At 38.9% G+C, this 14898-nt stretch overlaps 1 protein-coding gene across 1 annotated transcript in view; it reads right to left on the bottom strand.

The window, feature by feature from the left end:
* lig1 (ligase I, DNA, ATP-dependent) overlaps positions 1-14066 on the bottom strand; it is a 63361-nt gene extending 49295 nt beyond the window's left edge. The window contains exons 1-7 of the mRNA XM_026148925.1: positions 13869-14066; positions 13244-13306; positions 10015-10195; positions 5776-5941; positions 4067-4204; positions 884-1267; positions 623-731 (exon numbers count right to left, since the gene is read on the bottom strand). Of these exons, the coding sequence (XP_026004710.1) occupies positions 623-731; positions 884-1267; positions 4067-4204; positions 5776-5941; positions 10015-10195; positions 13244-13306; positions 13869-13885 (1058 nt within the window). The 5' untranslated portion in view covers positions 13886-14066. The remainder of the gene's footprint in view (positions 1-622; positions 732-883; positions 1268-4066; positions 4205-5775; positions 5942-10014; positions 10196-13243; positions 13307-13868) is intronic.
* Between the last annotated feature and the right edge of the window lie 832 nt (positions 14067-14898).

The raw sequence follows: 14898 nt of genomic DNA, 5'->3' as shown, positions 1-14898 counted from the left end.
GTATCAATGTCATATACTATTGGATTTTTCGCATTTACTGCAGATCCCTATTAGTTAACGCCAACAAAATGTAATGACAGCATCATTTCACCTGTTTTGGCTACAAGTCTTGATAGAGACTGCTCAAAAGCAGACAGTATTTCTCATCCACCCACCCAGCTGTGCCTTCACAGCCATCTTTTCTCTACATTTATTCTTTCAAAGCTCAAAGTAACCATGCATTTTACTATATCTTTACAAAACTGATAAAGGAACTGAATTCAGTGTTTCTTTGCAGTGTGAGTGCCTAGTTTGAATCAATAAAATATAACCTCTCTGGCAGCAACCATCAATCAACATAATAAAATGATTAGGTAGTCACTGAAGAATATAATGGAAATAATTCTCAGTAGCTGCTCTCCGTCTGCTCTTCTACACCTTGTCACTAAATTTTGATCCTTCTTCTTTTCCCCACATGCACGTACAGTTTACACTTTAGTAAGAAGGGGTCAGGGGTGAAGCTCAGCTGAACAGGCCAACATCTGGATAAGTTTAGTGTTCCAGCAAGATAACAAACAGGCAAGCAAGGTGGCAGGCTTATCAAGCCTGAGCTATCTGTAACCTCCTGTTGCGACTGTCTTACCCTTTCGTGTCTTTACTCTCCTCCTCTGACCTCTTCCTCTCTGGACTCGTCTTTTTTTCCCCCTCATTCTTCTCCGGCTTCTCCGTCTTCACTGCTGCTTTTCTGGGAGCTATTGAAGGAAATAAATAAAAGACAAGGTGAGGGTGATGCAGGGGTTGAAGTGGAGACTTATTTTACCTTGTTCTCCAAACTGATAAAAGCACAGTACATTCACATGCTGTTTTTTTATGCAAGCAAAGAACTATGCAAATTCCTTCTCACCAAAGAAACTGCTGATGGGGGCTTTCCTGGTCGGCTCCTTATCTTTCTGCTCTTTTGCTTCTTTCTGCCTTTTCACCGTTTGACTTTTCGGGCTCTCTTCTGTGCCTCGCGTGTCCTTTTCAACCACCTCCGTTTTGGCTACGGCAGGCCCTTTCTCATCATCATCATCTGTCTTCGGCTTTGCTTCATTTTTCTTTTCCGCCTCCTCAGCTTTCTCCTCCTTCTCATCAGGGCTCTTTTTCTCCACCTGCTCCTCTTTTTCTACAGTTTCTTCCTCTTTGCTCTTGTTCTCCACCTCCTCGTCCCCTGGGTTGTTAGCCTCGGTCGCTGCCTTTTCCCCCCTTTCTTCCTTTGTGTCCTCCTCCATGGGTTCATCTGCGTTACCTACACAGGGGCAAGACAGAAAGGGAGTGGAGTCATTGAAGAGAAAAATGCCAGCAGGTTTACTGAGGGCAACCCAGTTTTTTTGTGAGCCCATGTTTGAAGACGTAAGAGCCTCTTTCAGTAAATGCCGCAGGTTTTATTTCTGAGGTTTCATTTTCACCTGAAGAAGGCAGCTAAGAGAAATTACTATTGACAAACTTGTAGCACCGACTCCCAGCAGTCAGAGCTGGGGTCATGATACTGGCTGGGTAAGGAGGGCGGCATGAAACTTTAATTTTCTCATTCAAACGTTAAAGTAAGTGGTGGAATGGACCGCTAAACCCAGTAGTCACAGCTGGTACTTTACTAGACAACTTTAGAAAGAGAAGGAGAGCCATTTCCCTGTCTGTGGAAAAAAAAGAGTGGGGGGGGCACCAGGCTGAGCTGCTGTCAATTTGGTTTTGTTTTTTCCCCCAAACACACTAAAGTGGTTTTCAAACACACTTCAGCTTTAACCTTGTTTAGCTCTTTCTCAATTGTCCAATACGAGCCTTTAACCTGCCATTTCCCAGATTTAAACTGCATGTGATGTGTGACTGACCACATGTGGATTCACGCTGAGAAAGTACAAGATGCTCTACCTATGCAGCAACCTAACCTAGACCAAATAGAGTATTTGCAGTAGTGAGAACACATGTGGAATGAACCGCTCTGAGACTGTTTCTAACCTTTTAGCTCTGGTGATGTGATTGGTTCAGTTTGTTTGCTCGTGTGTTAGGAGGACTACTCAAAAAGGTAACGGACAGACTCACTTAAAAATCTTGTGAGAAGCTGGATTTAGCACATCTAAGGATTAATTAGATCTGAACTCAGGGCCATTTAGAAGGACTGCTTATAATTGTGAGACAGGGCAAAACTGGACATTGCATCGTGTTTGAATAGCCTTCATCTTCTCAAGAAAATATCACAGACTAATATCAATTTATGCACGTTTTGGAGTGAATTTTCAGCCCTGGTGGAGGCTGCTACACTCTTGGGCTGCTCCATTTTCTTCATAATTCTGCCTTTATTGAGCGTCTGTGTCAAAACTTAGACAAACCGATTAAACAAAGCCAAACAGGCTCCGTGGATGGTGAATTTCTCAGTTTGCATCTCACAGATGGTAAAAATGAACTTTGCTTTATCACAGTGCAGAGCTCCTACAGTTGCAGTAACAGACTGAAATCATTACCCTTTATCCTCAATCCTTTGAATCTCAGGCTGTTTTTGTTGCCTTTCTCTCCATTTGCACTTCACTATAACAGTAGATTAGGACTGTCAAACATAAGGCTCAGGGGCCAGAATCGGCCCACCGAATAAGGAAAGGTAAAGGAGGGCATAATTTTTTTATTTTTAATTATATTTTCAAAAGTTTTTCAACTTTTATTTTTTTATTGATAAAGACTTCCCTCATGGTCATTCGTAATACATCTCTGTAATACAGTAAAGTAATAAATTAACAATTAAATGGCAACAAGTTCCTTTTTTTCATCATCTAAAAAAAAACATACATTTCTATAGTAAAGTCACTACGCAGTTGAACAAAAAGGACATTTTCTGTAAATTAACAAAAAGTTTCTGTTTTATAATCACGGGACAGTCTGGACAATGAGCTACCAAAACATTTTCTGTCATTTGAAATATTAATTTCTTACATAATCTTCTTAATTTCTTATTTATTTGAATCCAAAGAGATGTGCTGACAGATTTCTTTCATATGCTTCATAAGCATTTCTCAAAACTGAGACATACAGTTGAAATTGCACTTCTTTTTGTTATACTGAGATATCTCAGGGATTAAATGTGTAGTTAAACTACAACTAGTGGAGCTGTAAAATGAGTTTAACATGCTCGCAGTAGTCTGTACATAAAAGATGAACATATACGCTCCTATGTAATCCAGTTTTAGCACGAAGGCTGTTTCACTATTTTTCTTTAGCCCTTTATTTGCAGAAGAGAATTGAGCATTAAGTTATGAACTAACATTAGCTGGCCCGGATAGAAGTGGACATCCATAAACTGTGTGGGATCCTGTGGGGTGTGACTCGCTTTTGTCCTCAACCACAAGTCAAAACTAAAGGAAATACACTTCTGCATTGTTTGAGATTATCTGTCAGTATCAGAAATTGTCACTTCGTCACTGTACCAGAATTCTCTGAACAACATACATCTATAGGACTACAACTAGACATTACTTTGTTTGATTCAATAGGCTACATTTTTTTTGTTTTCCTCCACTCATCGTTAAGCTCAGAGAAAAAGGCCATGATGAAACAAAACACATGCCACAATTTACCAGAGCCCTGTGACAGCAGAGACAGCAATGAAAATGTTCAATCTTTCACTTCAAATCTTTCAAATTCATGATTCAATAAAGAGGAAACACTTATTTGCGGAGCTGGAACTGAAAAGTGCTTGCCTGGTGATTAATATCTAATTAATTATCCAAGTTGTTGCTCTTTATTATTGCAACCCAATCGGCCATAAAATTTCTGGAAACAAATGGCTGGATGAGACCATGTACAGCAGGAAAATAAGCTGTTTGGTAGTGTGACACTGCTAAACAAAAAGTATTGTTTATGTGTTTAGTCAGGATGCAATTGAGAGTTTCCAAAACTGCATTTTAGTAATGATAATGTGCGAGTTTGTTAATATAGCATGCTGATTTTTTTCTCCCTTATAGCCGATGTGTCTGTGCAACTTCCCCTCCCACGTGGACTTTCCAAACCTGTACAGGAGCCAAACTTGGTTATCAGACTCGCAGCAGAAGCGAAAGCATACCTTCACCGCTGGCACTGGTCTCCACACGTGGCCGTTTGTTTTGCTGACCCTGCTCCTCCTTGACCTCTGCCTCTTCTTTCTGACTGTCACTGCCACTCCCACTCTCGTTGAGCTTCCTCTTAGGGAACATCTTCCTTGCTGCACATATCAGGACAGACATTACATTAAAAGAACATGATTTAAAAAAAGAAAGGAAAAAAAAGTGGGAGGCATCCCAGCTGAAATCATGCCGGGATCAAACAGTAAGAGAATAAGGAGATGAAAACAGGACGAGTCTGCTCTCTTGCTGCAGATGTAGGGCAAGAAGAAGAAGGAGAAAAAAAAGGGAGAGAGAATCATAGATACATACTTTGCTAATGAAAACACTAATTCCATCCTGAAGAATATTATGCAGCACAGCAGCTTACGGTCCCAGTGTAAATTACCCTGCAATTTTATGCAGCAGTGGTGCTCGAGGGCAATTTCAGTTTTGGTAACACATCCGCCTCTGTTTTGGCCCTTGTTAGAGGTTCTAGCACAGGTAGCAGTGCTGATGTTTTTCTTCTGGATATTATAATGAAAGCATTAACCCAGGACATTAAGAATGCAATTTCTGGTCGAATTAGGGAGTTACTTTAATGTGATGTTTTCTCCAGCAGTGATGGTGGCGGGGCTCTTATTGTGGCAACGCACCACTGGTGAAAGCAAACACTGCAGTCATCAAAGACAAAGAGAACGGGACGATGAGAAGAGAACGAGACACTTTTACTGCTGCAAAAACTAGGATGAAGGAAACAAAGTGGGAGAGGAGGTGCTTCTCAAATGAAGACAAAGCTGGAATGCTAGAAAACTCTAAGCAGCTTAAATTCTCTGTTCAAACTCCAACGTATCTGGTGTTATATGGGAAAGACAGCAACGACAAAGAGTCATGTAAAAAAAATAAATAACTAGGCCATTCTGTTTCATTTTAAATGCAGATATTTACACATCATCTGATTAAGAATTTACAAACAAGAAACAGCAGCTCTCTTTCAGTTTTATCTTGCAGATGTGAAACATTCAAGCTGCTGTGTACCAACTGCGGCTATAAAATAATGATCACTACATATGTTTATGCTGTTTTTTTTTAAAAAAGCCCAAAGTTTCTAAAGCTTGCAAACCCAAGAAAGCACCCAAATAAACACTGACAATCAGCTGCAATAATAGGACGACATGCTCTGCTGGTTCGATTAACTCCCAGTCAGCACAAACGATGCACTGCTAAGACAACATAGCAGTAATAATATTATTATCACAGTGCAAAGACGTGCAGAAAAATAATGATATAGGCTCCAGGAGGGTGTACTCATGGTGCAGCAGATGATGATTAATGATAGCGCAATCACGGTCTAGTCTTGTGGTTGTCAATCTAAGGCAGTCCAGAGTGTGGAAAGACAAATGAAAGAAAAGGGTGAAAAATGAACTTCGCCGCTTCTGGTGAACAAACTTCTTATGCATTCAGTTCGAGATAAATTTCCTGTTTTCTCCCTCATTGTGAAATAATGAGTATTTGGAGCCATTAGGCGCCTGCTAACAAGTAATCAAATAAAACAGCTCGAGGCAGGAAAGCTATTAATCCTCTGCTGGTGTCAAAGTTCAAAATGGTGCAAGATTGGAAAACGAGCTGAAAAGCACAATTCTGAAACAGCTTAATTAAGACAAAGTTAATAAAAATCTGTTCAGATGCTGACCAGTCTTGCGTTTGACGATCCCAGTGGGGGAGACGGAATTGGGAGTGCTGGGGGTCCCCGGTGAAGCAGAGGTGGCTGGAGTGGCAGGGGTGGTCGGGGTTACAGGCGTGGCTGGGGTCGATGGTGGAGACAGGGGGGTGGGAACGGCTTTAAACGCATCATCCTTCTGAAAGACACAAGCACGAGTGATGGTAAGCATTATGACAAGAGGCGGCATGAACAACAGCTTGAACAGGCAAAATGACTGCAGATCATGGTTTGTTTGCATGGCCGCCATCACCCACAGATATTACTGAAAATGAAAAGGAAGTGACAGCAACAATTGTCCAGCTGTCTGCAACAATATCATTTGGATCGCTGTGGATTGTTTGTGTGGCTCATCCAAAATGTGGCCTGTTCTGCTGAGGAATACGAGTACTGTGTATTATTTAGTTTTTTATTGCTGAAATTGTTTATTGAATGTGAAATAAAGTAATTTGATGAAGACATGCAGTTTCTAATTTTTGAACTACGTTTTGGCAACCAATAACCTATGCTTTAAAAGTATCCTTAAATCCTTCAAGATTTTTTAGGACCCATCTTAGGACTTTTGTAAATCTTTATGATGAAGAATATTTTGACCTAGTAGCTCATAAAAATTAACACAGGTGCTCATTTAGACATGAAGCCAACATGTTTAGAAGGCACCAGACTTATGGTAAGAAGTGAATCTCTAAAAGGGGTTTAAACACCACTGTGATAATGGAAGGCATGGCTTGAGAATTAGAAGTTTTAGAAGTAAAAATGGTTATTCTGATCCAAGACAGGCTCTAAGGGCTCCAAATCAAGACTAGAGTGAAGGTTTGCAAGAGGGCAGCATGGACCGCTGTGGAAACTGGATCAGCTGAATCCAAAGCACGATCAGGCCGAGGAAAAGTGAGCGCACTGAGAGAAGATCAATACGAAAGGCTTTGTTCTCTGAGAAACAGAGAAGCAAAGTCACAGATAACAGAATTAGCTAAATAAAGAACACAAGACTCCCTCCAGCAACAGTCCTGTCAAGAGAAGGCCGTCTAGCAATAGTCTCAGAGGATGGAAGGGTCTCTAAATCACATCTTGTAGGGGGAAACAAGGTGAAATGGTTGGGGTAGGTTAAGAAAGAAAAAAAAACAAACAAACACAGTGAAAGATCGACCTCCCCCCTCCTCTCAAAAAAAAAAAAAAAGTACTGATGAATCTATGGCAGTAACATTAAAGTTTATTGATTGATTGATTTTTCTGAAAATCGACAGTGCCCCTTATAATCCTTTATGTGCCTTATGTATGAGTTCTGGTTGTGTTTACTGACCTCGAAACGATTTTATGTGGTACACGGCGAAAATCTGTCAAATGTTTTAGTACGACTTTGCTAAGCTACGAACCCGCACTGCTTGATGGATTGTCGGAGCATTACGGCTATCGTAGGCAGGCGCCTCGCGGAGTGATACGTACTGTGCTTCGACATAATATTACCGTATTGTGTGTGTATAACCTCTCTTTAAGTTTTGTGGATATTATACATGGTTATGCTGAGGATATGTCGGCCAATTTCCACTGGAAATGCCTTTTGGTTAAACTGTCAGCAAGGAATTTGCACTGTTACGTTTTTATATAACTTTAACACACATAAAAAACAGCTGCTTGTTTAAGTGAAAATACATTGATGGGGTTTTTTGCACTAATAAAGTTGTGGAGTTGTAAAGTATTTTGTCTAGTGTCAATTATATCGTCAGTTATGTCGTTATCGCAAATTTTCAAATGTATATCGTGATAAAATATTTTTGGTCATATTGCCCTGCTCTACCTAATACCTTCGTCTATATAGGGTACATTACATTCAAACAAACTCTATGAAATGAGGTGAACCAAGGTGAATAGATACCAGGTAAAGCTGACAGAGGAAATCAGAGTTTGCAGCAATTTAAACAGATGAAAAACTTCAGTGAAAATTTTGCTTCATGCTGTCACAAAGCACCCATCAGCGGGGATTCTCCTCACAACACTGACAATCAAAAATAGAGAACAAGCTTACTGATGCTATTTGAGGGCAGCTGTAGCTGTATGGTTCAGTTTCACTTTGATATAGCGCAAAGGAACAAAGAGAGGTTGGAGAAAAGTGAGAGAAATGTATTTACAGCTCTCATTTGAACTCCTCCTCATCCTGTTGGCTTCAATAGCATTATCCTTTAGTCTCAATGCTAATGGTTTAACTTCAGAGTCCCATTTACTTTGCAGGTCCAGTCACTTGACTTTCTATTGCCTCAGATGGCCCTTTATGCATGACGTTTTCTGTGCACTTTTTTGTCAACGCACCACTCCTGACTTGACAATAAGGTCCTTGTGAAATGGTGATAGCGAGGCTGAGGTAATCAGTTTTATGGATTAAGTGCTGCTGTCATTAAAGATAAGAGAAAGGCAAATACTATAGTTACTGACATTAATGAAATACATGGAGATTTCTGTTGAGATTCAAATTTTCCACTCCTTATTTTATGGAAATGTTCTGTATTACATTCAAAGGAGAGATATGTTTTATAAATATAATTATAGCACAGACGGTGAAAACGAAAGCTAAGAGCAAGAGATAAAAGCAAACCTGATCAATACTGAACATCAATTCGTTTGACAACAGCAAAAAAAATAATAATAATAATTACATGAATAAATACTGTCTAATCATTATAAGTAACAATGGTACTGGAGATATGCTTTAAAACTAGTTTACATCACGGAGGAGGGAATTTTTAAGTCTGGAGATGGACTGACTGAATTGGTCTCCCACCAACTTCCCTCAGAATAAAAACTCAAAAATAGAAGTCTTAAAAAGGAGTTGGAACGTTAGCAAAGAAATCAATACAAACAGATAAAAGCAAACCTGATCAATATTGAACATTAACCAGTCTGAACAGTTAAAAAGTCATAAACACGTGAATAACAGTGTTTAATTTCACATAACAATCACATTAAAATAAAAATCATTTGTTAAACTATTTTCATCCCCTTTCCCCAGCTGAAGGTTCCCTTCTTTATAAAGACACCAGCAGCTCACTGAATTGGTCACATCTCCCACCAACTGGCCTCAACAACATAAAAAAAATATAATAATAGTTGGAAAGAGCGAAGAAGTCAAAACAGAAAGCCAAGAGCAACACAAACAGCCAGCTTCTGCCACAGCAAGGGGTAGCTGTAGAAAGGCAAACCGGATCATTATTAAGCATCGACCATCAAGAGCTGGAACAGCAAAAACTACATTTAAATCAAGCAAACTAATGATGTTAAACATCTGGATTCAAATAAAACCATATCACTACAAATTAAGAAGGAAAGGTGGCGTTGACATGAAGGGTTTCCTGAGAAAACATGCTGTTTCTCCAACATTGCAGGCTATTTCTAATGTTCATGTACCCTAACAATAAGTAGTTCAATACCATACTGCACAGTGCAGAAAATGTATTATTTACCAAGTTATTATCAAGCAAACAAACAATTTGGCATCACAAGATTACTTAAGGTATTTTGACACTTCATTTACCATTTTATAGACTAATAACAAATCAGATTATTAATTACTGATGAAAGTGATCTTTAGTCGCTGCCCTGCATTTATCTGCGGGGGAGCTGCTCCACTGCCAAGAGTGCAAGAGTGGATATATTAGTACCTTGTCACAAAAAATTAATAATTACACCCATATGAAAGGGATGTGAGGTGAGGGCAGCCTGACAAACATCATGTATCATCATAATCACTTCCCTCAATCAACAAATAGTGAATAATTGCTAACATACAACAAACAAAATAAACAGGCTGGTTAAGTGAAGTGTTTATCAAACAACAGGTGGCTGAAAGACAGCCAAAGCTGATAATCAGGTCTTTTCATTACATGGCTTATTGACAAATGTATTCAACATTGTGATTCACCATACAATTACTAGGCTTTTGTGTAGCATTGTTTTTCCCCATAACCAAACCAACAATAGGCACTGATATGCCTACAGGAGCCCTAAGAGACTTCATTACACTCGTTCAGCATTTGATGGGTAACACACTGTTTAGTGTTTCTACAAAGCATGCCTGCTTTTTTCTTTAGCACCATGACATCCCATCAATCTGTCAGTCTTTTATTGGTGAAAACGTCACTCACAAATTGCAGCTGATGTGTTGAATGCAACAGATTAAATGAACTCTGACGTCCCAGTTATAAAACCACATGTCGCTTTTACCTTTTCTGTTTTACCAGGAGCTTCTTTGTCTCCTTGTCCCTTGCTGGGAACTTGTTCTTTAACGACTGGCGCCTCGTCATCATCGCTGTCCAGGATTTGACGGCAGCGTTTCACAACCTTCTTGATGGGCGACTCTGCTTCCTGAACACCGTTCTGCACCTTCAGTGGACTCTTGACAGGCCTGGAGATAAACCACAGAAACACACAACAGATATCACAAATTTTAAATAAAGCACTAAAGGGGACCTATTGGGCTTATTTCCATCTCAATACTTTTTATTCTGTGCTTTTACTTGAGTAGCTTTGCATGATTCACAGGTCAACATATTATATAGCCTATTATTTATAAATAATGAATCTACATTAACACGGCCGGTTTTTTTAATCAAAATAAATTTTATATTAAACGGTGCATGCCCTGCTCTACTGTCACTGTAATCCACTGTTAGGTGGTTGCCAGGCAACCTGCATAGCATCATGATATAATATGTATTGTGATAAATCAGATGTCACCATCACAGAATTAAAATGATGCTTTTATAAAGTGTTATAGATCAATTAAGCATTTTTGGTGGGTGGTTGCCAGACATCACGATGACAACATAGGATATGATATAGATGGAAACCTTTAGGGTCCTAAGATGCATCTGTGTACGAAGTCTGGATACTTAACTACTGCTTGTGTAGAAAGAATTCACAAACAAACAGAAAGAGACTTTATTTATTATAGTTAGAGATAATCTATATGCATAAAATAATCAGCAACTAAAACTTTAAAATTAATAAAGACTCTGCTGCTGGAATAACTGCTTCCAAGAGAGAGGGGACCAGCTGTGCGAGAGAAGCTGTGCAAACAGCTTGTTTGATGACTTTTATTTACATTTTAATGTGAAAACACTGAAAAAAACAAACAAAGAAAAATAAGTATTCGTCATTCAGGGTTTATTTTAGTCAGTGTGCTTTACAGCTGAACGCTGGACATGCCATCACTGACCCAAACAGGCCAGCATGTCTATATATATCTATATATCTTCTTTTTTTTTTTTTTTTTTTGGGGGGGGGGGGGGGGGGGTGTGCAGTATAGCACCAATTGGGTCATTGGTTACACTCGACCCCGTTTGTTTAGCTTCACCTGGACCTTGGAGCTCATCATCTGTCTGAAACAAGCTGTTTCAGGTCTCCCACTCCTTTTACATTTATTTATATATTTTTAAAGGTAAACTTTGCAATGAGCTTCTGCAAAGTTTAACTAAAGCTGTGACCACCAGGGGGCAGTATTTTTTGCTAACTTGTGTATTGTTTACAGATATGTGAAACTGTGATACTTCTTTTTTAAGCTACACTAATTTCCTCAACAGACTTGGTCTTTTGCTATGCTAAAAAACAAGCACTAATAACCTGCCTGACTGCTAAAGATACACTGAATACACAAACCTTTACAGAGTATTAGATAAAAGTACAGTGCAGCCCTTGTTCAACTTGAGCTAAAATATCTTCTCTCTGTAGATATTTAGGACATAAAGCCATTGTTTCTTCATATAATATTGACAAATTCATTTAAACTTGTTAAGTTTTAAACTGTTTTAAACTCGCAATATTTAAAAAGGCCACCTTTAGGAGACTTGATCGCCCATCACAAACAGAAGGCTTAAAGAGCCGGTTTACAGGAACTACTTACATGAACGCTGACTTTATTATTCAAAACTCTAATTGTATTTGATATAAACAGCCACCATTTTAACAGTATATTAATAACAGAAAACAAGGAAAAGCATAAAAGAACACTTTAAGGTTAATTCATGTGGTAATGTTGACCCACAAGGTGCGATATTAGGCATTTTTACAGGATCAAGTCAACAGTAAAATCTGTCATAAAAAGAAAACCTATAAAATCAAAGTAAGACTCGTAAAAAGAGGTCAAAGCAATGATGAGGCGATCATTACAGAAAGGAAAGTCAATTAAAGTGAGTTTTAAGACGTACTTAAAAGATTAAAGAGTCTAGAGATAATGAACATTTTATCACCAAAGCAGCTCGGAGATGAGAAACTGAAGTTCTCGTCTCTTCATCTTTTGATAGGAACAACTGGACACAACGTTTCACTCAGCAGCGAAGATAACTGCACATACGCCACGCGTGGGTGGGCTTTCAACACAAAAATATGTTTGAAAATGGTATCAGTATGCGCCGTATCAGCCACCTCGCTTTATGCTTCTGCCTGAATACAAATGCAGGTATTTTAACTGTATTATAGGCAGTAAAAATCTCCATCCTTCTGATAATATGACAGTTTTATTATGTGGTTTATTCCTTAAAATAGCCCTGTTTGTCCAAGTATAAGGAAATTTGCAGCCCAATTAAAAGTTTTAAGGGTTCAAAATTGGCCTTGATGCAGTGACTATGTTACGAATGAGTACATTAAACTCCACTAAAACAAAAGCCAACTCTTCTAAGTTCAGGCTATGTAACTATTATGAAAACAAGACATCTGAGACAATAACTATTAATAAAAAACACTAACAGTTATTACTTTTGCTCTGCAGTCCTTTTCCCAGTACAAGTGCCAGAAATAGGTGTGCATTTGCACCTCTATTAAAAATCAAAGACACTCAGCTGTGGCTTGAATTAAGATGAGAAACAAAGAGAAATCGGTGTAAATAACCACAGTAAAACTAACGAACAAAAGTCTAATTAGAAAAGATATACAAAAGGGTTTTTCTGAAGGTTTAACAAAAATGTATAATGTTTAAACAGTCGAGGTTTTACAGCAGCAGCCGCCAATGCAGAAGTTTTAACTGACTGCACCGTGATCACGTTATGCAAAGTCTGAATCTTCATTCTTTGAATAAGATGGGACTTTTTGGGCCAAGCAATTACTATGTAAGGTAAACCTGAGGTTTTAAACTGATCTATCCTCACAGAAGTAGCACGAGCATGTTCAAAGCTTAAAGAAAACAAAGAGGTGCAGGATTTTCATACATATACATCAAAGCTGACACCAGGATCATGATTTTTAACTCTTTTGTTTCCAGGTTTTAGGCTTTAGTTAAATAAGGTAACACCTACTCTTTGCCTGAACTATATACAGACCAGGCATGCTTACATGTGGAGTCAAACTATAATTTGTGTCTAGATTAATTCAATTGATCTGAGAGATTTAAAACACCCCAGTGTCAAAGCTAAATTAACAGTGATTCCAGGCAGCAGACTCTAGATAAGTCTTAACTCACTTTTTCACAGGCTCCTCTGCAGCTTTCTTCTGAATGTCCTTGCTCTTGGGCTGAAAGAAGGATCTGTAAAAAGACCACACAAGCATTCACTGGCTTGATACATGTTTATACCAACACGTGTCTGTATTTAGTGCATTAAAGTGTAATAAAAATCGGTAATAAGACCGCACTTTTACAATAATACAGAAAAAGGTTTGCCTGTTAATTAGAAACTTGCTGAATCACAGATTACCATCTTTGCTATCTAGTGTTAGAGCAATGTGGCTCCACTGATCACAGCCTCTATAAGGCAGGAAAATAACCTGCCTTTAAAGATCATTTATACTTATATAGCTATGATATCGTCTGTGTCTGTGCTGGAGATAAAACTACCCTATTTTCCAAACAAGTGACGCAGATAAAAACATGCTAAAGCTAGCTTACAGGTAGTCCGATTAACACCGAAACGGACATGTTTTTGTTTTTTTGTTTTTAGTGTAACCCCCTGTAAGTCACACATAACCCCCCGCCCGCCCGCCTGATCACCACTCATTACACAGCTAACTCTTCTAGTGCACAGACACAAGCATCGTCAAGCTAGCGCTAATTTCCACCAAGCTAACTGCAAACTTTGGCTTGCACTTACGCGATGCTCCGCTGCATGTTGTTTTTAAACTCTTCCTTCACCTGATACCCGGTTAAAACAAACGTTTAAATCGCAGCAAAACTCCAACATTCACACACACGAAAACACCAACTCCCGCGCTGCAGAGGGGCAAAATAATAACTTGGAATATTCGGCGCCAAAAGTTGTATCTCAGCCAAAGATTGTCAGAGGAGAAGATGACTCGCTACGGGAGCCCAAAGCGAGCGGTTTCCGCTCGGTACGCATGCGCACTCACGTACTTGGTTTACCCAAAGAAAAATATATTTTTACTGTAGCTACACAACATGTATTGAATAAAACTACTCTGTTGCTACTAATAAGATGTGACTGTGCTTAGTCAAAGCTTCTACGCTACTGTTAAGATAGTATACAACTCACTATGGAATGGACAAGATGAGTAAAATATAACAAAGCTAATGGTTTGCTATGTTCATGCAGGTATATAAAAAATAGTACTTTAAATTTTTTGTCAGACTTCTCTTGCAATGGCTGCATGTTTCCCGATGCAATCTGTATTAAATGGTACCTGAATTTAATTCCTGGTGTTTTTCAGTCTTCCCAGCAAGTACACATCAGAGGCCATGACTCATAATGAGGAGGAGAACATTTTGAAAAGCTAAAACACTTTTAAAGTCTGCAATTTACACTGCCAAAATGGTGCCAAGCAAGCTAAAAAGGCATGAGGGAACCAGGGTCAGTCTGATAAGGAGGTGAATGCCAGTTATATAAACTGGTAGAGCAACGCAGAGTAAAGGGGGCTTGATCTGACAGCAGAACCAGCAGAGATAGAGGCTATTTTTTTAGTGACATGAATATGAGCCTTGACATTTTGCCTCGACCTTTGGTGGATCTTGGGTAAAAAAGGTTTGAAAACCTACAGTCATTCCAAACCAGGGGTGTCGACCCCTCTTTAAAGATAGTATGAGCCCTCTGTATGGGGATCTGCACAGCCTTTTTAATCTCATTTCTGCAGATATTCAGAAAATATTTCTCAACTTATTACAATCCG

The sequence above is a fragment of the Astatotilapia calliptera genome, chromosome 18 (genome assembly GCF_900246225.1).
Source record: "Astatotilapia calliptera chromosome 18, fAstCal1.2, whole genome shotgun sequence".
In the NCBI taxonomy this organism is placed as follows: domain Eukaryota; kingdom Metazoa; phylum Chordata; class Actinopteri; order Cichliformes; family Cichlidae; genus Astatotilapia; species Astatotilapia calliptera.
The sequence above is the reverse complement of the archived record's forward strand: the minus strand, read 5'-3'. Positions and strand labels throughout refer to the sequence as shown.